We start from the raw sequence: 20,671 nt of genomic DNA, 5'->3' as shown, positions 1-20,671 counted from the left end.
TTTAGAGGAATTTTTTAAAGTAACTTCTATCTAATTCCTTTAATTTGAAATAATAATTTCCTGATATCTTTATATTTAAAAAGTGCAAAGCCTAAGGAACGCTGCCCGTCCAACCTTCCTGCATTCTCTGTTTCTTACAAGAATATGAAGAGAAGTCCATCACAAGTCTCTCTGGATACCATTTCTATTGATAGTATGATGCTAGAAGATCATTTGATAGAGAGTGATGGAAGTGACAGCCAAAGCTTTCTGGAGAAAGGTAAGTAGGTTTAACAAAACATTTTTAAGCAATACATAAAAATGTTGTTTGTTACTAAAACAATAGTCAAAAGAATTGTAGCACAGCAAATCCTGGATACTTTACAGCACTATTTCTGTTTGCTTCTCCAGTCAGTAATGTCAAATATATTCACAGCATATCATGTGCTTTCAGGGAAAGCAATAAGGTATGCTACTTACATAGTGCTACTTAATTAAACACTAAGTAATTTTCCTCTTGAGGAGAGTAGAAGCATTGCAGTACTATGTTGCAACTCTGAACTAAGCAGAACTGTTCCCTACTTTGCTTGAAAGCTGTTGCTTTGGCTGTAAGTGTTTCCAGGTTTGTACTCTGAATCAGTGTTATGCCTGAAGTGGTAAAGAAGCTTTAATTTTACAAGTAGATGAAAAAGAAATGGATTTTTGTTAATACTCACCATGCTCGTTACCAGGCAGATAGATTTGGTAGTCTCCTTGCAGCTTGTTCCTTACAGAGCAGTACCTAGCTATCGACTGTCTAACAGCAGGTATTTGTCCAATTTTTGCTCATCTGTGCGTAAGTGTTTACTCCAGATCTGAGGGAGAAATTCAGGCATATGGTAATTATGCCTATATAGTCTGTAGTATGTGGGCTTATGCAATTGTAATGATCTAGTAGCTTTCTGGCAAAACTGATTAAATAATTTTCTAATGTCAGGAAATACGATAAGACTTTATTGGTACCTCTTTTCTGATAAATTCTACTTTGAATAAAAAATGACAATATTTTTTTCTGTAGGATTTCTTTTCAGTCTAGAGCAATGAGAAGAATGCTTTACTTGCAAACTTGTTATATATTTGCATTGTAATATTCCTGCATGTGCTTGTGTGGGAGCATGCCATAAAATATACGTTCCATTTTAAATAACCTTTATATGTGTTTTTAGCTTGTTAAACAATATTTAACTGCAGGTTAAGTCTGCATGCTTCCTAGTTGTCAAGGAAACATTACCATGATCACTCTAATGAAAATATATATAGCTTATTTCTCTAAACATAAAACCGCAAGCATTTGCTCTAAAGGCACTGCGTAGTGTTTTAGATACATGGCTTGGAATCTTTAACCTTTTTTTCTGCTGGATCAGTTTTATATTTGATTTGAAAGACTAAAAAAGGCCCTTCACAATTTTTTAAACAATGCATGTAGAGTGCCATTTTGGTTCTATATCCTGTCTTACCTGCATAGCATCTAGAACTTTGAACTCTCTGTTAGAGGAATGGATTTGGCAGTTCAATCATAAATATTTGTTTAATAAGTTGTTCAACTCATCTTAAAAAATGAGTTAATGTATGCATACAGTAACAGACACTGACTTTATTCTTAATGCAGGAGTGATTCAGGTTATGCTATGCTAACTTTGCGTTTTTTCTGATGTATATATGGAAGGTATTACAGCCACAAACTATCAAAGCCCATCAGAAAATGCCCATGAAGGAGGCACAGTGATTGAAAATTGTGATGGGTCATCTCCAGATGCCATGAGCGCTGCTTCAGAGAATGCCCATGAGACTAGTGAAGAAATGGTAATATTGAATTCCATTAGAATACATGCTTCAGTAAATTAAACCTTAAAATAGAGCTAAAATTCATGCTTCTAGAGGTGATTTTTCAAGTAGTTTGGGGAACTTTTGTTAGTGTATTATGTAAGCCTATAAATCTAGTGCATTTGTATTAAGTACAAATGAAGATTATAATCCAAGTTACAGTGAGCATTCTCTGTCCTTGTTATCTTCTCTATAGCCACTGTTGATAAATGACAGTAGCTGCTTAAAAATGTCAGAAAATATTTCTGCTTTAGTACATAGCAATGTTTTGTAATATCACCATGTTCTTTTATGCTCTGTTGAATATGATATTTAAAATGAGCTTTTTAACATCATCAAGTATATCTAAAAGAAAGCACCATAACTCTGACATCTCTTATATGGAGATGTTTCTTTAGCACTGGTAGCATTCTGTAGTATTTGCAAATAGGAGTGTAACAACAGCCCTACTGGGTCAGATCAGAGATGCCTCTTGTCCAGGGTTATGTCAGTATTTAGAGAATGCCCAGCATTTAGAGAAGATTAGAAGAATAGTGCATGTAGAGAGAGAGGTTCCCTCCCTGAGACATTATGCAGAGTCCAACTTTTTCCATCTGCCTATCTACTTATACCTTGCTGATCCTCGCCCTCATTAGTGCTTCTTAAATTATATTGTTCTATCAGTTAAAGTCATGAACTGGAAACCTAAGAGTATATGGGCCCAAAGAAAGACAGTGAATTTACTGAAATCTGTTGTGTGCTTGCTGACGTATTTTCCTTTTTAGTAATGTTAGTCATGTAATCCTACCTTTGCTTTAAACTATTTGTGGATCACCTTCATTAAAAAAAAAAAAAAAAAAAAAAAGAGAGAGAGAAAAAAAAAAGCAGCTCACTTCAATGATTGGTTCCTTTTAAATAAATTTTCAATCATCTGTGCATATAGGTAATATGGAGAAACCAGAATTCATTCAGATTGTTATGCAAATGCATGTTAGCATATGTTTTTCTACTTGTAGACTATAACTAAAAAGTCATTAGGAAAATGAGCCCAAAATAGTAGTAATGATGGACATATACCTTCTGATACCAAAGCTGACTTTTGAAACTGGCTACTACTTTTTTTTTGAAAGATGCAGCGATCCAATAAATAGAGAAAAAGGGCTGACTACTATGTAGATAGCCAAAGTTTAGTACCCTATCCTGGTTCTTTAACCTGGTCTGATTCAGCACTGCAAATGCTTGGTTGTGCTTATGATATGCATGAAGTTGAATGCAGCCTTAGAAAATTTCAGGTGTCACATAGGTCACGTGCTTCTTTGTCAGAGTGGGGAAAGTCTGTCTCACTTTCAGAGCTTTTTCTGTCCAATTCTGAATGGGTATTAGAGCGGGTTATAAATACAAATGTCTGTCTTTGGACAGACAATTGAGCAACCCATTGTCAAGCCAATGGGTACAAAAAGAAAAGAAGAAATGAGAAAACTTTGTGCTTTTCTGTGAGCAAGGGTTAAGGATACAAAGATTCTTTTCCTTTTGTGGGAGAAAAGGTTTCGACAGAATTTTAAAAACAATCTCATATTGTTTCATCTTGATTTTGTTGACAGATGTCTGTTGTGGTTTTCCAAATATTTGGCGTTAATGGTGAAATTGACATCAGAGGTGAAGACACAGAAATATGCCTACAGGTCAACCAAGTGATACCAAATCAGTTGGGAAATATCAGTGTTCGACACTATCTTTGCAACAGAACTGTTGGTAAGAACTAACAATTAGATCTCAGTGTTGTGAAATTGGAGTTGGAAACATTTGTTCTAAGTAAATAAGAACACTGTATTAGCCGTAAAGCACAAAACCAGTTTTATGTTAGTACAATAGCATCCTTTTCATGCTGGTTTAGAATATCTACGCTGATTTCTTTCCTAATTGCTGTACATTAAAAGGAAAAGAAATAAAAATTGAACTATTTCTGATAGTGTGAGTAAAAAAATGTGTTGCATTGAATTCTGGTCATTAGTTTGCTTTTTTCAAATCAAATAAGTTGCATTACATTATGTTGTTATTTTATGAAGATGGAACTCCCTTACTACTCTAACAATACTTTGCTTAAATGTACCTTGGTTTGAAGGGATCTTTCTTTTCTTCAAGATCTATTTCTCTAGATTAAATTAACACCCACAGTTTATACAGATTTATAATCTGTAGTTTAAGAAAAGGTAAAAATTGACTCCGTGTCAGGAAAGATGAGCTCCAAGGACAGCCTTTTTTTTTTTTCTTTTGTTCTTTTTTTTTTTTTTTTTTTTTTTTTTTTTTCTTTAAGCTTGATAGTAACACAGGGTGTATTTTCCTGCCAGATATTTGCATAACTAGATCAACCAGTGTATTGTCAGAGCTGTTCTGGGGCCTGAGTACATACACATTCTCTGCCAGAAAACCTAGTTCACATACTGTGAGGTTTTTTTCTTGGCATGATGTATTGGCGTACCACTTCACGTCACAGTTTGCTTTGCTCCCCTCTGCCAGCCTTCCGCACAGATTGCTGGATGCCAGCTCTGTTGCGCTGTAGGGGTTTTGGGGCAGATCCCTCATGCACCTGCTTCCTGCTTCTGGTTCATCTGCTTTCCCAGGAAAAAGCTATAGCAGCTGTTGGCTCCCATTCATTTCCAGCTTTCCAGCAGCATGGATTTTCTTCAGGAAGTTGTGCTTGGTGGTACAGCCTCCGATGCCCTAGCTAAAGAATCCATTTGCTGATAAGCTGAGCGGTTGCCAGCAGCTGCTGCCTGAGCAGCTGTTGCATGGTGCTGCAGTTGCATTCAGGCATCTGAAGGCAAGAGGGAGGTCCAGCAGGGAGGACTCATGGCTGACCTTCAGTTCATACAGCAGGCAAACTGATTTCTGGTTATCTGTCACATCCTCTGTAAAAACAAGAGGGAGTAAGTAGTAAGAACATGCCACCTTCCTGCTCTCATGTGGATCTAAAACTAGAACCTGCTTCCTCTGGTTTAGCTGATTATGAGAGGCTTGTGCATTGGCTGATTATTTGATGGACAAAAGGTTAAAATGTGATTGGAATCTCCAAATACTTCCACTTCCTTTCTCTTCCTTTCTCTTTCTGGTGGCTATCTGGATGGGTGAATTTTGGTGGGCCAGCAAAGGTGGTTTTTTTTTTTTTTTTTACATTGCTGGTCACTCCTGTTCTGTAATGTGCATCTTCTCTCCGCTGATCTTTTTTTTTCTCTTCACTGTAGGGCTGTGCTTTCTGTACTGAGTCAGGAATCTTCTGCAGCCACTGCTGCTCCCCATCTCCCACATTTATTCTAATAGAAGAACTAAGGGAGAAAGCAGGTTTAAAAAACAAACAAAAAAAGAATTCCAGGGGATCGAGGTTGGAAAGAAGCGTGAGAATTAGATCTAAAGGAACAACTGAAATGAGTTAATGGTAAAAAAAATACAACTACAAGAACAAGTGAGCAAAAGCGTAAGAAAATATCCCACTAAAAGCACACACACATCCCCGCCCAAGACCTTTAATAAAACTTTCTCTAGTGCTGAATTAACAATTGTAACCAGTAAACTGAGGAACCATGCAAAGCAATGAATAATCAAGTCATAGTTACAGTCTACAAAGGTGTTCTGGGTAAAAATAACCATTTAAAACCTACTATACTGTTAATGGGGTAGGTGTAGAAAGGGAAGAGTGTGCCTATTAGCTGGAACAAGTTTGAGGGCAATGTGGCAGCTGTGCATTTCCCTGCAGGGCTGGCTGCAGGACCATGCCTTTATCAGATCTTGTCTGGCAGCAATAACAAAAGAAGGGGGGATAGAGCATGGCAGAGGTACTCTGGGAAGAGCAGTGCTTTTACTGAGACCTTGTCGTGCTTGGAGGAGAAGGGAGCAGCAGTTCATAGCAGCTTCTGAATTGTTTAATGCAGTTTTTACTCCATCCTCGGACTGTGCCCCTTCCAGATATCTGCTAGATAAAGAGGATTGACTTCACGGCTGAGACTGAATGTGTGGTCTTTTCTTCTGCCACTTTTCTACATTTTAGTGGATTCTTCTGGCAATGATGCAGGCACTCTTTTCTGGTCTGGAAGTGCTTAGGGCACATATTGCTTGTTTCTCTCTCTGTATTTGTGGGAAGAATATAGATGCTTGAGAGAAACAAAGTTTCCCAAACCAATTGCAGAGACTCATTGGACAGAGTGGTCATTGTTCTCCCATCTGGAGAGTTGCCCTTCTTCTCAAGGACTGTTGGTAGCTTAGCTAATATCTTCTTTCTGGACTAGAGCCACAAAAGGTACCTCATACTTGCACTGTGCTTTTTTGGGGAGGGGGGGGGTGCGGAATGTGAGATCTAGCACTTCTTAAACTTTGGAAGGATTGAAGGATGGAGTCATGGCTGTTGTGGAAACTTCTATTCACAGAGCTAGCAAAGGGAGAGGTTCTGGTTCACAGCAGAGGCTGAAGATTCTCATGTTAATTTGGTCTTTGTCAACCTAGATCGACTGATATGTTCATCTACCGTGACTCTAGTGCCAATAGATATGTGTAATGCCCTGACTCTACTGCTGTGCTAGGTCATCCATGAGAACTGGGCACCATACAGAAAGGGGAACCCAATTAATCTACAGATAGGAAAGCAAATTAATTACTCTGCTGGGCTGCTGTAGCTCCAGGCAGTGTCTGTTGCATGCTGTGCTGAAACTAGAAATTACAATTTTCAGACCTGTACTACATTCAGGCTGTGACAGTATTACTTGAATAAAGTTACTGCCTCTTGCTATATGTCTGTCTGACTGCACTTGGTCTGCAACATTTGACTAGCCTGTATGTTTTCTGGGATGAATATAGAAAGTTAATTATCCTTCTTCTCACCTCTCCTCTTACCCCACTTTTTTTTTTTTTTTTTTTTTTTTTTTTTAAATTAGACAAGTACAAAACAGACACTGATACAGTTCCTCCTGACTGCTCAAAACCTTCTTCCCAGTACTCTCCTGGAGCCGTTTTCCTGGAGACAGCATCTTTCATTATAGTTGGTATCCATGAGCATTGCATGCATCTCTTTTCCTTACTTTGGCTCCCTCTCAGAGGAAGCACATTGTCCAGGAATGTAGTAGGTGTTTAACTTTTCCAGGCGCCATAGCAGCATCCCCACTAGGGATGTGGTCCACTTCTCCAGTTGTTAGGAACCTGGACCAAAGCCAGTTTTGCCACAATGTCCTTTGTCGACTTGTAGGTTCTCATTAGGCCCTTTATAAGCTGCTGCTGCTGCTGAAGGTTGCAGAGGCATCTCGGAGCGATCTGGTCTGTAGTTTTGAAAAATAATACATCACGTATTGCTTAAGAGGAACTGAAAGGTAACATTCCCCTGCTACTACTTCCCAAGAGCAAACAGGAATTCCTCCTAGGTCCAGTGGAGACCTTGCTGTGACTAGTAACCAGTCATCACTGGGGCTTGGCTCTGGGTCTGCCTCTGGCCAGTGACTAGGCTAAGTGCATCTGCAACTTTACAGCCACAGAAAATCTTGATCTGTCCTTAAAGAAAGCTTATGCTCTATGATCCTACCTTGAAAAGCCTTTGAGGATCTAGAGGTACTGATCGTGGGGAGAAGAACTGGGGAGAATGCAAAAGGGATTGTTGCAAAGACCTGTGGGAGGCTGCTGTAACTTCAGCATGGACACGTTGCCTCATCTGCGTAACTTTTATTCACTCAAAGCTAACCTCCTAACTTTTTGAATGAGTCTGACCCAGCATAGTGTCAGTGTGACTTAGTGAATTGTCATCTAGTTTATACAGTTTTGATCTGTGCTTCATCTGGTTTAGCGTATCAAGAATCCGAATCCTTAAATGCTAATGCTGTGAACAGTTATAGCATTGCCGTAGCAATTAACAATGTACTAATAATACCTTTTAAAAATACATTCACATGCTGCAAATATCTTTAACAGGAAACCTGAGTATAACTATAGAGACTCAATATATCAAAAAGCTCGTGTCTCACAAATGTAACGTGATCAGCCGTGACGCCTTGGAATTTTAACCAAGTGCCTTGTAAACCAGCTGTGTAACTCAGAAGGAATACTAACTCTGTGAAGTATGGTTTTCCTTTATATGAAGGCATCCAGGATAAGCTTTACTGAAGAGAGGCAATGTAACTTGCAGCCCACCAGCATCCTGTGTTTTTCTGTACAAGTCAGATTATCCAGAGTAGGTTCTGTCTGAAATGGAGAGGTAAAGTACACTGTATTCATGAGAGTACACATTATTACTTAGCATTAGGTAGTACACAGCAAAGAAGCCACCACAGAGGAAACCCGCACTTCATAGGATCACAGGATAATTGAGGGTAGAGGAGTGGAGGCGATGTCAAGATGTCTGTAGTCCAATCCTGTTCTCAAAGCAGGGTCAGCTCTCGGATCAGGCCAGGTTGCTCAGGGCTTTATCCCATCAGCTCTTGGAAGGAACCTCCAAGGGCAGAGACTGCACAGCCTCTCTAGGAAGCCTGCACCACTGCTTTATTTTCTCATTCCTTACATTCAGTTTGAACCTCTCGTGTTGCAATTTAAGCTGTCGTCTCTCCGCCTTCTGACGAGCCCCACCGTGAAGAGCCTGACTCTGTCTTTGTCTTTGTAACCTTTGGAAGGCTGCTAGCAGATTTCCCGTGTGCCTTCTCTTCAGCTTTCTGGTAATTGCTCGTACACGCACAAGCAGAAATCAAGAAGGGGAGATTACAATAAACTGCATGTCAGTAGTAAGGGAAGAGAAGAAAAAATAGTATTAAAGAAACAAAAATAGAAAAAGGAGGTCTTACTTCATCTTTAAATTTAACTTTATCCACTTCTTTTTTCCAATTTCTAAGCTTGTAAACATTGGATTTTCCCGAGGGAACCAGAGTTTAAACCAAGGAGCATTTTTTGTTTGTTTTAATTCTCAAATTTGTTTAACAGTTAGATGCTCTACTAATATAAATTGACATAATTCAGTTCATTTTACTTGAGTTACTTTGATTTCAGCTATCTTTCAAGTTTCAATGTTTGCTTCTTAATATAATTACTAGGAATATACTTTTTGTCATACAGATAAGTTCTGTGGGTCAGCCATCATAGTGACCAAATGACTTGAGAATCCCATGCAATAATTATTTCTGGTGGTGAACCCTCTTTTTTATACAACAAACGGATACTGCCCCCCCCCCAATCTGGTTGCCTTAATTTTTTTATTTTTTTCCCCTTTTTTCTCTTTTTCCCTCTCCCTAATGGTTAAAGATACTGAAACCAACAAGAAACTGCTGGGGTTTTTTTAAGGTTCAAATCTACTGCCACCCAAACAATGGAGGCGCCCTGTGCTCATGTTTTCCATCTTACTGCATTGCCATTCATGTTCCTGTGTGTTAGCAAGTAAGTTCCTGCATCAGGAAATTCTGCCTTTCCAACAGAATACCTGTTGTCCTGAGAGTGAACTGACATAAATGTTCTTCTGAAGTAAAAACTGAAGAGGTTAGTGGGAAAGTATGCAAAATAATTGTTTTTCCATCAACAAGACATTGAGGGAACAAATTCTTTGTTCATGGTGATACTTCCATATTGTTCTTTTCCAGTGAGATGCTAGTCCTTGTATGTACTGTTTATTTTTCTTTAGTACCTTGAAGTGATGTACTTAGAAATTTTCTCTGATGTTCTGTATTTGCAATGCTATAATTTGTGGATAATACTTCAAAAGTACTTTTGGAAAATCAGTTGGACAATAGAAGTAATTGCATTGTAATTGCTTTTTACACATTGCAAAGTTTTAATGCAAATTTGTTTTCCTTTTGCAACAGGTTCTGACTGTAAATCTGTGGCTGGACCAGTTAATTCATCGCCTGAGATTAGTTTGAGATGGGAAAGTGGGCCTAGTGCTGTCATACATTCTCTGCTGGCTGTAAAAAACGGTTTTCTTCAGTGTCATGTAGAGAACTTCAGTGCTGAATTTCTAACATCTTCCCTCACAAACATTCAGCATTTTCTAGAAGATGAAACTGTTGCGGAAGTGATGCCTATGAAGATAAAAGTTTCTAATGCAAGGATTAACCTAAAAGTATGTTAACAATGAGCTATTTGGCTGCTCTAAAGAAATTGTGTTCTTGTTTCTTTGATGATGAACTACTAATCTGGATACAGTTAACTTCAAAGAAACTGCTATCGTACTGTGGAAGGTCTTTAGATAACACTAAACCAATTTAAAAATCCATAGATTTGGTTAGCTCTGTGGTATGCCTACAAGGGAATTCTCTGCATGATGAAGCTATTTATATGAATTAATATTTTATACTTTTTTTCTCCTCTTCCAGTCTCTTTTGTAGAGTGAAAGTGTCTGGGAGTTTTATAGGCAAGGTATGCCAAGTTCCTAGAGGCACAATGTGGTTTTTTCTGGTTCGGCTTTTTTGCTTAGCATAGTAATGGTTTTCTAATTACAAAACACAAATTTTAGAGGTTAATACTCTCTCCTACTTAGAGGATAGTTCTTGAGTGAAAGTTCAGTACAAAAGAAGGAAAAAGGTTATGGGAATTCCAGTTCAAACCACTTGGATTCTGTTTCTTAGGTCCCAGATTTCGAGTTCTGCCCTACCTTGGAAACAGATACTAAGTAATGCGAGCTTTTCCACCACCATAGCTTAAAATAGTAACATTAAGAGGACACTCCTGCTTAAGTCTCCTAGGGGATTTTCTTTCAGACATTTAAAGGAGATGGTGAGTTTTGTGCTGCACAAACATTGAATATAAAGATAAGGATGGGTTTGGTTTTTTTTTGGGGGGGGGAAATGGCCAGGGCAGGGACACAACAAAAAAACAAACATGAAGATAATCATAGCATTGCTTTGGAAATTAATAATCACCCATATAAACTTCGAACAAAGTGAGGACTGGAGCAGCAGCTCAAGTTCTGGATCTGGGGCTAAGGCCTTGATTCTGCTAAGATCATTCTTGACTGGAAGGGGAACTGTTATCTCTACAGTGTTCTACTGGGGTGCATCACTATTCCATCTCTCCGTGGTGCAGCTTTTCCACCCCCTGAGGATCCTTAGGCACTCCTTTGGGGCCCTTTCTACTACAGGAGTAGCACAAGCACTTTCTATAAGAGCTGTGGATCTGTTGCTTGGGTTTCAGTGTTTCACAAACATGAATGCCCAAATGCAAAGAGGAAAGTCTTAACATACAGTCATTTAAATTTAAAAACAGGATTGTGCTGGTTTATTGGCAAGAAGGCGGACTTCAGCAAAATGTTCTTGAGGAAGCAGCTGTTTGAGGTGGGAAATACACGTTAATAAACCAGCGATAAGAGTCTGCTTGGCAGTGAAAGCACTGAAGTGCTCACTCAGCAGCGCACACAAGTCACAGTGAAGTTACTCATGATGGTTGACAAACTGCAAATTTGACATACAGATGATTCATTTCTATAGAGTTGTTGGGTAATAAAGAGGAAAAGGATATGGTTCAAATTTATGCTGCGTTGCCTATTCAATGCGGTATATTCTTTTGTTTCTTCTGCATGAGACTTGATGCAGTGTGTTTCATGGGGAGGAAGAATTTAAGAAAGGTTATTTTATTTTTTGCATTTTCTACTGCAATCTCATTGCTGTTTCAAGGAGCTTTGGCACTTATATCTCAACAGCTTTCTTGCTATGTGCTTAATGCTGATGTGTATAGTTTCTGATGATACTGGCTGCGTTATTCTGCTTAACAGGGATAATGAACTATAAAAGACTTCCTGGGGACACCCCAAAAGAAGTAATTTGTGAAGTTTCTCTTCTGTTGAGTACAGTAATATAACTGAACTGCAGCTGGAGTCATCCCAAACTCAATTCTAAAAAGGAAAAATCTGTTCAAGAATGATAGCTGTACCCATTCGATCTTTAAATAGTTCAAGGGAAAATCAGATTCTATGTAGTACAGGCTTCTTATCTCTGACTCTGAGAGCTCCTGAGCTAAAGAATGTCTTGAGTTGGGATATAATCTTATTGAGATGTCTGTAAAAATACTTTGAAGTATTGAGTTCAGCAGACTTACTCCAGAGATAAATTTGGGTCTTTAATACGATCTCTGGGAAAAAAATGGAGCTAAAGTTTAGTGGAGATCCCATTAGAAAATGCTACTCTGAAATGTTCCTTTTGAGTTTCATTAAATCCACCCATGTTTAATTGGACATCTTAATTGGATACTTTGATTTCCTGGTAAAGTCATTTTTCAATACTTGTATTTTTTAGGATGACAGTCCACGTGAAAATCTCAAGGCATCTGAGCTGGTACCCATAAAACTACACATTGACATACTCTGGATAGAAAGAAATGATGATGGCTCTTTTCTTATTAGAGGTTTGTATGTTCCTGCACCTCGATATCTCGATATCAGTACGTTTAGAGCTGGAACTTTACTGTTGTCTTTCACAGATACGTCAAAAAATCATAAAATAATCTAGGTTGGAAGAAGCCTCTAGAGCTCATCTGGTCCTAGTCCTTGCTCAAAGCGGGGGCAGATTAGATCAAGTTGCTCAATGCCCTGTCCAGTCAAGTTTTGAGCATCAAAAAGCCGATACCACAATCTGCCCCAAATCATCTGTCCCGGTGGTTGATCACCCTTATGGTTCATTTTTTTGGTAATGTCTAATTGGAATTGCCTTTGTCGCAGCTTGTGTCTACTGCCTCCTGTCCTGCCACCTCAAGACGGAGGCGCCTGAGCACTTCCCAAGCACCTCAGGGAAGTTTGGTCCACCTTCTCTGTACCTTTCCTATAGGTAGGCAAAGGCGGCATTAAGATCCCCCCATAGCATTCTTATCTTCAGATTTGACGAGTGCATCTCTCTGAGCCCCTCCGGGCCACGATTATCTTGGTGGTCCTCTGCTGTTGGTATTTTTCTCACACTAGGGAATCCAAAACTGGATCTAGTATTCCAGCTGTGGTCCCACTGGTGCTGAGTATAGGAGAAGAATAACTTCCCTCATCTTGCTAGCTATACCTTTGCTAGTACAGCCTGTATGTGCCTGGTCTTCGCTGTCAGAGCTCGCTGCTGACTCACGATAAATCTCCCCATTGACCAAGGCCTACAGGTCATTTCATGCAATGTTGCTTTCTGTCCAGTTGGTCCCCAGCGTGTAGTGGAGCACGGGGTTATTCACTCCCACCTGCAGGCCTTCACACTGGCTTCAGCTGAACTTCCCGAGGCTCCCGTCAGCCCGTTTCTCCAGCCTGTCCAGGTTCCTCCGAAAAACAGCCTTGCCCCTCGGTGTCGGTCACCCTTCAGTTCGGTATTGTTCACCAAGTTGCAGAGGGTGCACCCCGCCCTTCATCTGGGTCCTGAATATATTAATCCAACAGTATGCAATGTATTGTATGACTTGAGGAAGAGGAGGCTGCGGGGTGATCTTAATGGCCCTTTCACCTACCTCATGGAAAGGTACGGCAAAGGCGGACCAGACTTCTCCGAGGTATGCTGTGGCATGATTTGCTTGTATTTTAGTTTCTTCACCTTATCTAATACATTGTTCGAGTGTTTAAAGATGTTCAGTGCATTTTGGTCATCTTTTTATACTAAACGTTGCAAGAAACAGTAATGTAGTGAGAAAATACGGAGTTTTAAGGTTCCTTTTAGCTCTCATTTTTTCCCCTTTTTGCTGAAGTGCTTTGATCCCTGTTCGTGTCATGGACTGCTCGGGTACGGTGACTTCAAAAGCACAGGTCAAATGCTGCCTGCGCTGCAGTGATTGATGTATCTGCAGTGCTACATTTTTGAGTCCTCACAGGTGTGTGTAGTGGGAGGAGGGGGTAATGAACAGAAAACTCTTGTTTAGAAGGAAATGTTTAAAAAAAAAAACAAACCAACCCAGAGTATTTTTTTAGACTACTAAGAACCATGACCCTCACTTTTTCTCTTGGCGTACAGCAGTATATTTTAATAGATACTACATACAGTACACTTCAGTTGTAACTGCTAGAAAATTTCTTTAATGCCAAGTCATTTAAATTATTTTCTAATTTAAAAACTTGCTTGATCCTGCAGGTGTGTCTTCAAATGTAACTGCAGTCTTCAGATCTGATTTGGAGCTGGAGATAGTGTATTAATAGCAATATTAATAGTTCTCAAACTTGTAATTATTCAGAGTGTGTATTCTGTGGTGATGATACTGTGATCATTTTCTTCAAGCTGGAAGCTACATATTGCTTCTTCTCATGCTTCCTTTCCTATCTCTCTTCCTCAAAAAGGATATATGACTTTTAATTATTTTTTTATTCTTATTTTGATTTTGGGAAGTAAATATAAATGTACTTAATACTACAAGTGTATTTGTTTAGGTGGTTTTACTTTTGTGCTGATGAGAATCAAAGTTTATAAAACAAAAAAGACAAAACCCCCTACTTTCTACCCTATATATTTCTGTGATGTAGACAATCAGAGAGTAAATGATGTGTCAAAGATGAAGAATTCAAGTAGTGCGTTGCAGCAAGCAACTGGACCTGTTGGACATAAAACACAGGACCAAGCCACACAGACTACTTGTGAAATTCCCAGACCTCCTAAACCAAGCAGGGATTCAGCTGACTTCCTTAAAAATGAGGTATTAAGGATTCCTTTTGAACACCACCACCCCACCCCCCAAAAAAAAAATAAAAATTCTTACAATCAGTAATCATCATAATTTTTAGATTATCTGGGGGTGGGCTTAGGGGTTACTTATGGTTAGAAATCTGTTTGAGATGGAAAATATGAATCATGGATATTTTAGTATGGTTCAGCACTTAGGCATGCAAAATACATTTAATACTGCTTTCTAAATAGGGTAATAATACGCTGCAGACTAATTCTTCTCCTTTACATCAGAGGGAGTTTTATGAGGGAGCAAGTCCCTTCTTCTCCCCTTCTCCCTCATCCCTGTACCACACAACTGCCAAAGACAAAGGACTGTTAAGTCAGACCCTTACTAATCTGTTAATCATACCTGGATTCTGAATTGATGATGACAGAACCCACACATCGATTTGGCTCTTTTCTTTACTGGTAAGAATCTGTTCCTAGAGCTCAGAACCTGGTGTCGTTTCTACTCCGCTCCAGAGTGGAAATGACGTAGCTACAACATTGGGTTTTGGGTGTCTTGCCTTTTGAGCTAACTGCATCAACTCTCTCCGTGTTCCACACACATTGACGGGGAATTGGTCACCATTGACTCGGCCCCAACAAACCCGCACCCAGCAACGAATGTGAGCGTATGGTATTTTAAAAGTTATTGTAATGGAAAGAGCGGTCAGTACGCAGGAATACTAATAACACTCTTTTCTAACCTGATCGTTTCAGCTTATTGAAGAAAACGAATGTCTCAAACAGGAACTAGCCAAAGCCAAAATGGCTCTTGCTGAGGTGCAAATGGAAAAAGACGCTCTGCTTCATCGTATAAAGAAGATGAGTGTTGATCATCAGTAGGACGGTGTTCTGGCGGAAGGCGTCATCAACAGAACTTCAGGTGATGGTGGCATCTAAAATACTGTTTGTAAATCGCTGGAAGACATGGTTATTTTTTTTGTCGCAGACAAATTTTTCTCATTATGAACAAAATGTTTGTGAACTAGTTACTATTCCAAAATGATCATTAAACATTGTAACTTTTTTCAGCCCATTTTAAACTGAAATGACTTTGGAAAAATCAGTTTATACTGTACTTTTATTAATTTACTGAAGAGAAAAAAAAAATCCTATCATCTACTTTTAATATTGTCAAAGGAGATGTTATTTTTAAAATGTTTTCTGTAAAGTGGATGGCTCAGCAATGAAAGAAGGTGCCTAGGTGCATAATGGAGTAAAATGTACCACACCTCATTAACGAACTGTACCTCTGTTTGTTAAGGTTATGTTGTTTTATTATTACCAGAAGGTATCTATACAGGAGGTTATATTTGCACTACGATGATATGGGCTAGATCCTCGAGAATAGTATAGCTACGGAAAATTAAAATACCAGCCCTAAACTGGCCCTAAATTCAGTGTAATTTGCCCGGAGAGGATTGTAAGAATAATCCTCTGGTGCTATAGAGTTCCATATACCCTTTCCATATGCACTCCTAAAATACCACAGTAAATGCTGGAGAATTTAAGTAAGAGGGCATACAACTGGGCTCTCCTTGTGCACGAAGGACCAGGGTATCTGTACAGCTGATGTAATTTACACATTCACACTTTTTTTTCCTCTCTCTGTGAAGAGGATATAGCCCTGCAGTAGGATCCAGCCCTTTGAGAAAGGTGAGCTTTGAGCCGTTTTGCATGCGTGTCTGATTTCTGCACAACTCATCAGACATGCCCAAGGATTTGGTCCGATGTATTTAAATATGTAATGTCAATGCTTGTGAGGGAGGGGGGGAAATCCTACAGGGATTCGTTAATTGTATATTGCTTTTTTTGATAAAAAAAGCTGTAGAGAATCATTTAATTACCCAATGAAATTGTGAGATTACATGAAATGTAATTATACAGTTTAAATCATGGGTGATTTGTACAAATTGAACAATAATTTTCAGCTAAAAACTGGTACAGATGAATAAATAAAAAAAAGCACAACATTGTAAAATAGAGAATATAAGTGTGTGCTTCTAAACAATTGAGGAAACAACATACAAAACCATACATGCCTGTAAGAGATTGGTTTTGCCAGAAGTAAAAATGACTGAATAATTTAACTAGTGACCTTGAATCTGACAACTGAAAATCTTTTAATTGCTACCACAATTGTTTCTGCTCCATGGGATATTTGAGGGAAGTTTTGTTTGTAGATATGCAGACAAATCTCAAAGTATTTAGTATCTTGTGGTTTGACTTTGCATATTCAGGCTGTCAAACTAGTTTTAATTAAAATGGTTTTCATTAAAACTTTTTGGAGGACACATAATTTACACTGCTGAAAATAGTTATTGAAAGTATGTAGATGTTAATCAAGAACTCTGTGGAAGAACTGGTTCAGGCACTATTTTAAAGCCTGCTTTATGACGCCCTACTTGAAACTCCCTTTAACACCCATGGAAATTTTTATCTTATTATTCTGAATAAGATGAAAAAATACACGCATAACTGTTTCTAATAGAGAAACTAAATATTTATATTTCAAAAGGTATTCAAGACAACACAGTATTAAATATGAGTAGTCCAATTTCAAACAATTACCATGTCAGATTCAGGGGAGGAGTTCTCAACTGGTTTAATTCTGATCGGTACTATTGAAGTCAGTAATTCTTACTCGGTTTTTCCCTGCCAAGAACTAGTTAGAATTATTCTGAAGAAAGGAATGTATAGAGTGCTTAGTAGCATGTTGCTGGAATAATACATTGAGAATTGTCTAATTTTTAAAAAGAAATAAACAGCACTATCAAATGCCTGTCCTTATTACTGCACAAGCTACTACCTGCTTCTTTTGACAAAACCCAAACCAACAGCCCAAACCAGCTCTTCTCAGGACAGATGTTGAAAATTCAGGGTATCGCTTTCTTGCACTTCATTATAACCGAATACATTTCTACTTCATGGCAGTTTTGCAGTGATGGGCATCATCTGCGGACAGTTCAGAAGAGACGGGTGTGCTTGGTTGTGGACTTGATGTTACCAAGAGTGATAGTACTGTGTCACTCTGAAATGAGTTTTGCTTTTGAAAAAATGCAGAGGGAGAGTTAGTTTATTAATGCTTGAAAGTATAAAGTTAAACTAAGCCTTAATAGGTTATACTAAAAATAGCGATTAAAGGCCTCAGATTACATGAAACAGCTTAATTCATTCTCCGGGCTCTGCTAGTTTTCATGGCCACCTTAATTCCTAGATATGAAACATGTACTGTCGGTAGAGCCTCTCGAACAAATCACCACTTTTATTCTGCAAAGAACTAAATGGAACAGAGTTTGGAGAACTTCAATGTATACAGAAAACTGACTCCCGAAGTCTTGCAAGCAAACTGTTAAGAAGTTTTATTTTACATTTGCTGTGGAAATTTAAACTGGTCTGCAGATGAGCTTAACGCTCATTCAGCTTGGTTAGAAATACTGCTTTAATGTCTAATAAAGCTTTCAAGTTAGCTTGAGGCTGTGCCCTTTCCCGGGCTAGGTCATTGAACCGTTCTGGCATGCTCTGTTCCAGTTCTCACAGTAACTCCGACGTTGGTAAGCACCAATTTTAAATCAAAATGACGTGGCCTTACAGAATTACTTGTGAAAAGCTTGTTGGAGAGGCAGCTCCGTAGAGGTGATGCCTGTTCTCCGATGTCCCTGCTCTGACTTCATGACAGTAGGTATTCCAGTCCCTGGATTAAACCCACCGTAGCCACGGGGGACCGCAGCACTGCCTGGGAGGGAACGGCTTTTTTGGTTTGGTTTTTCCCTGCCCCACCCCCACCCCCGCCTAAGTCCTTTATTTCCTGGTCCCATCAACCGTGTCTGTTTGTACACTGTCTCCCCTAGGAACTGACTTGGAGTCTTAAACTGGGATCATAAGTGATTTCTAAAGGATAATTGCTAGCTACAGAACAATTCCCAAGTCTGACGTGTTAATGGTTACCTTTATTCATAATAAATTCATAATAAATGTAAGAGGAACGTGATAATAAAGGTAAAGACTTTATCAAGCATCTACAATTCCAACAGTACAGAATGTGCAAATGTATTGCAGAAGCAAACTCCTTGCAGCGACCAGATTTCAGGTAAGTAACAGTGGAGAAAATGGTTTCCATATAAAAAATGTGCCTGTATTGGTCTAGTTCTTAAACCAGTCATCACAAAATGCTTGAAGTAGTTTTTCAGCTCACTGTTGCTATCTGCAAATTTTAGAGCATATGTCAGATTCCGATTCAGCTGTTGATATAAATCAATGGCTTTTTATCTATTGTAGGAACAGAAAATGACCTCGTTAATAGGTTAAGTAGCAATGAAGTTGTGGGTACCTGCTGTGAAATCCACTCCTTCATCCCTCCCGGTAGGGAAATGAGGTTTTTTGACAGTCCTGCAACACAACCTTTTTTTGGTGTTTTTTTTTTTGTTTTCTTCCAACCCATGCTACTTCACTTTCACTGGCTATCTTAACTAGCCGCCCCGTTTCCTTGCCTCTGTGCAGAAATCTGTCACTGACCCTCGCAGCAGGCGTTGTAGTGCTGAAGCGCATCCGTAACGTACCGAGGCAAACACGCGGCTTCGAATGGGGCAGGCAGTCGGCACTCAGCTGCGCTCTGGTTAGTTGTGTGGCACTGTACCGCCTCATCTCGTGTTACTTGTTAACGACGTGGACTCTGAAAGCATGAGCAGCACAAAGAGCATGTTAATCAGTATGAAGGGATGCAAAAAATGTAGAGTGAAACGCGAGGTATAGTGGTCTTGTGCTGGAGGAAAAAAGGTCTGTTTCTCAATCAAATTAAGAAAAAGCATAAATCTTAATAATAAATAGAAGCTGCGTAGTTATAGTTCTATGTATTTTTTAGCATTCTTACATAAATCTTTAAAACCTCACATTTCTAAAATTATTTTCTCTTTGAAATTAGACATTTTATCTTTGAATTGTCTGGTTACTAATTAAAATTTGCTTATTGGCTATTGTGTATTTGGGATATAAAAAATCAGAACAATTTTAGTTATGAAAGGTATTTTTGGAACACTTCAAAATTAATATTAAAAAATATTTTTGCAACTTCCACCTTCTCAAATACTATGGAAAGTCTTTGCAAGTGTGTCACAGTACTAGCTAGCTGAAACACGTTGCAGGAAGTGAATCTTCAAAAATCATCTGAACTCTTGATGGCCTGTGTTCTCTCCCAGAATCAGGGGAAACTTCTGCATCCCCAAAAGATCAATCTCTCATATTGCCAGCTACTGAAATGGGTAAATATTAACTTTGTTTAAAGGTCATTTTGTTTTTTTCTGTCATTGCCCAAGCCATACCTAACCAGTTACATTGAAGTATCTGTATTTTGTTCTTTCTTCGTTATCTCCTGCCTTTCATTTTATTGCCATCACTTACTTTACTATGAGCAGAAGTGGAGTATATGTATTTCCTAAAGATTTCCCCATATAATCTCAGTATTAAATCTTAGGTTTCCCCAGAATTTCTGAGAGCATCGTGTTGGAAGTAAAAATAAGATGCATCCCAACTAGGTAAGAAACCATTGCAAATGCTGATCGCTTTATAAGGTGCGTGAGATAAGGACTAATGCTGTGTCTTCTGCGAGAGTGAGCTGGTAGTGTGTGGAGCATAATGCATGAACTGGCTAGTGCAGTTCTTCTAGGTTAGAGTATGTTTGAAACCACCATGATTTGATTTGAGTTAGATAATTGGTAAATATTTTAAACATTTGAGACACATGAACAAATGAGCACTTCAGAAGTGGTAGTCTGAGCCAGTAAGTGCTGAATAAAGAAGCCGCCTCTGAACAACTGATCTGTGGAACAAACGTGGACGTCCTCACATTGTCTGCAAACCTTAATACACAATTGCCATGGAAGGTGCAACTGTCAAATACTTTTATCCCAGTGTAATTACGTTGTTCTAGTAACTGTTGAGGTTTTTGAGCACTGGAAAATACTTTTGCAATGCAAATTATCATATTGAGGTCCCTGATGGATAATGTTTTACTAATAAGAAAAGCAGTGCTTAACCAGTTCTCAGAATTACGAATTTTTCAGTCCTCCTCCTTTTAAACGGGAGGAAGACATGGTGAGCAGCACTCCTCTCCCCTAGCCAGCACTAGATGGCACTCCGAGAAGTCACTTGGGGCTTCATTGCCTCCTGGGGACCAGCAGTTCTTGTTTCTTGACTCACGAACGGTCTCGTTAAACTAGAAAACGTCAGGATACAATTTGCGGGTTTTATAA

The 20,671-nt window shown here is 38.9% G+C and overlaps 1 protein-coding gene across 2 annotated transcripts in view; it reads left to right on the top strand.

The window, feature by feature from the left end:
* BLTP3B (bridge-like lipid transfer protein family member 3B) overlaps positions 1–17,201 on the top strand; it is a 60,275-nt gene extending 43,074 nt beyond the window's left edge. For both annotated transcript variants that reach the window (XM_049792291.1, XM_049792293.1), the window contains 7 exons: positions 84–259; positions 1,685–1,821; positions 3,423–3,573; positions 9,636–9,892; positions 12,060–12,168; positions 14,237–14,406; positions 15,141–17,201. In XM_049792291.1, coding sequence (XP_049648248.1) covers positions 84–259; positions 1,685–1,821; positions 3,423–3,573; positions 9,636–9,892; positions 12,060–12,168; positions 14,237–14,406; positions 15,141–15,266 — 1,126 coding nt within the window. In that variant the 3' untranslated portion in view covers positions 15,267–17,201. The remainder of the gene's footprint in view (positions 1–83; positions 260–1,684; positions 1,822–3,422; positions 3,574–9,635; positions 9,893–12,059; positions 12,169–14,236; positions 14,407–15,140) is intronic.
* Positions 17,202–20,671: the final 3,470 nt, after the last annotated feature.

Source organism: Accipiter gentilis, chromosome 34, assembly GCF_929443795.1.
Source record: "Accipiter gentilis chromosome 34, bAccGen1.1, whole genome shotgun sequence".
Taxonomy (NCBI): domain Eukaryota; kingdom Metazoa; phylum Chordata; class Aves; order Accipitriformes; family Accipitridae; genus Astur; species Astur gentilis.
This window is presented reverse-complemented; position numbering and strand designations above follow the sequence as displayed.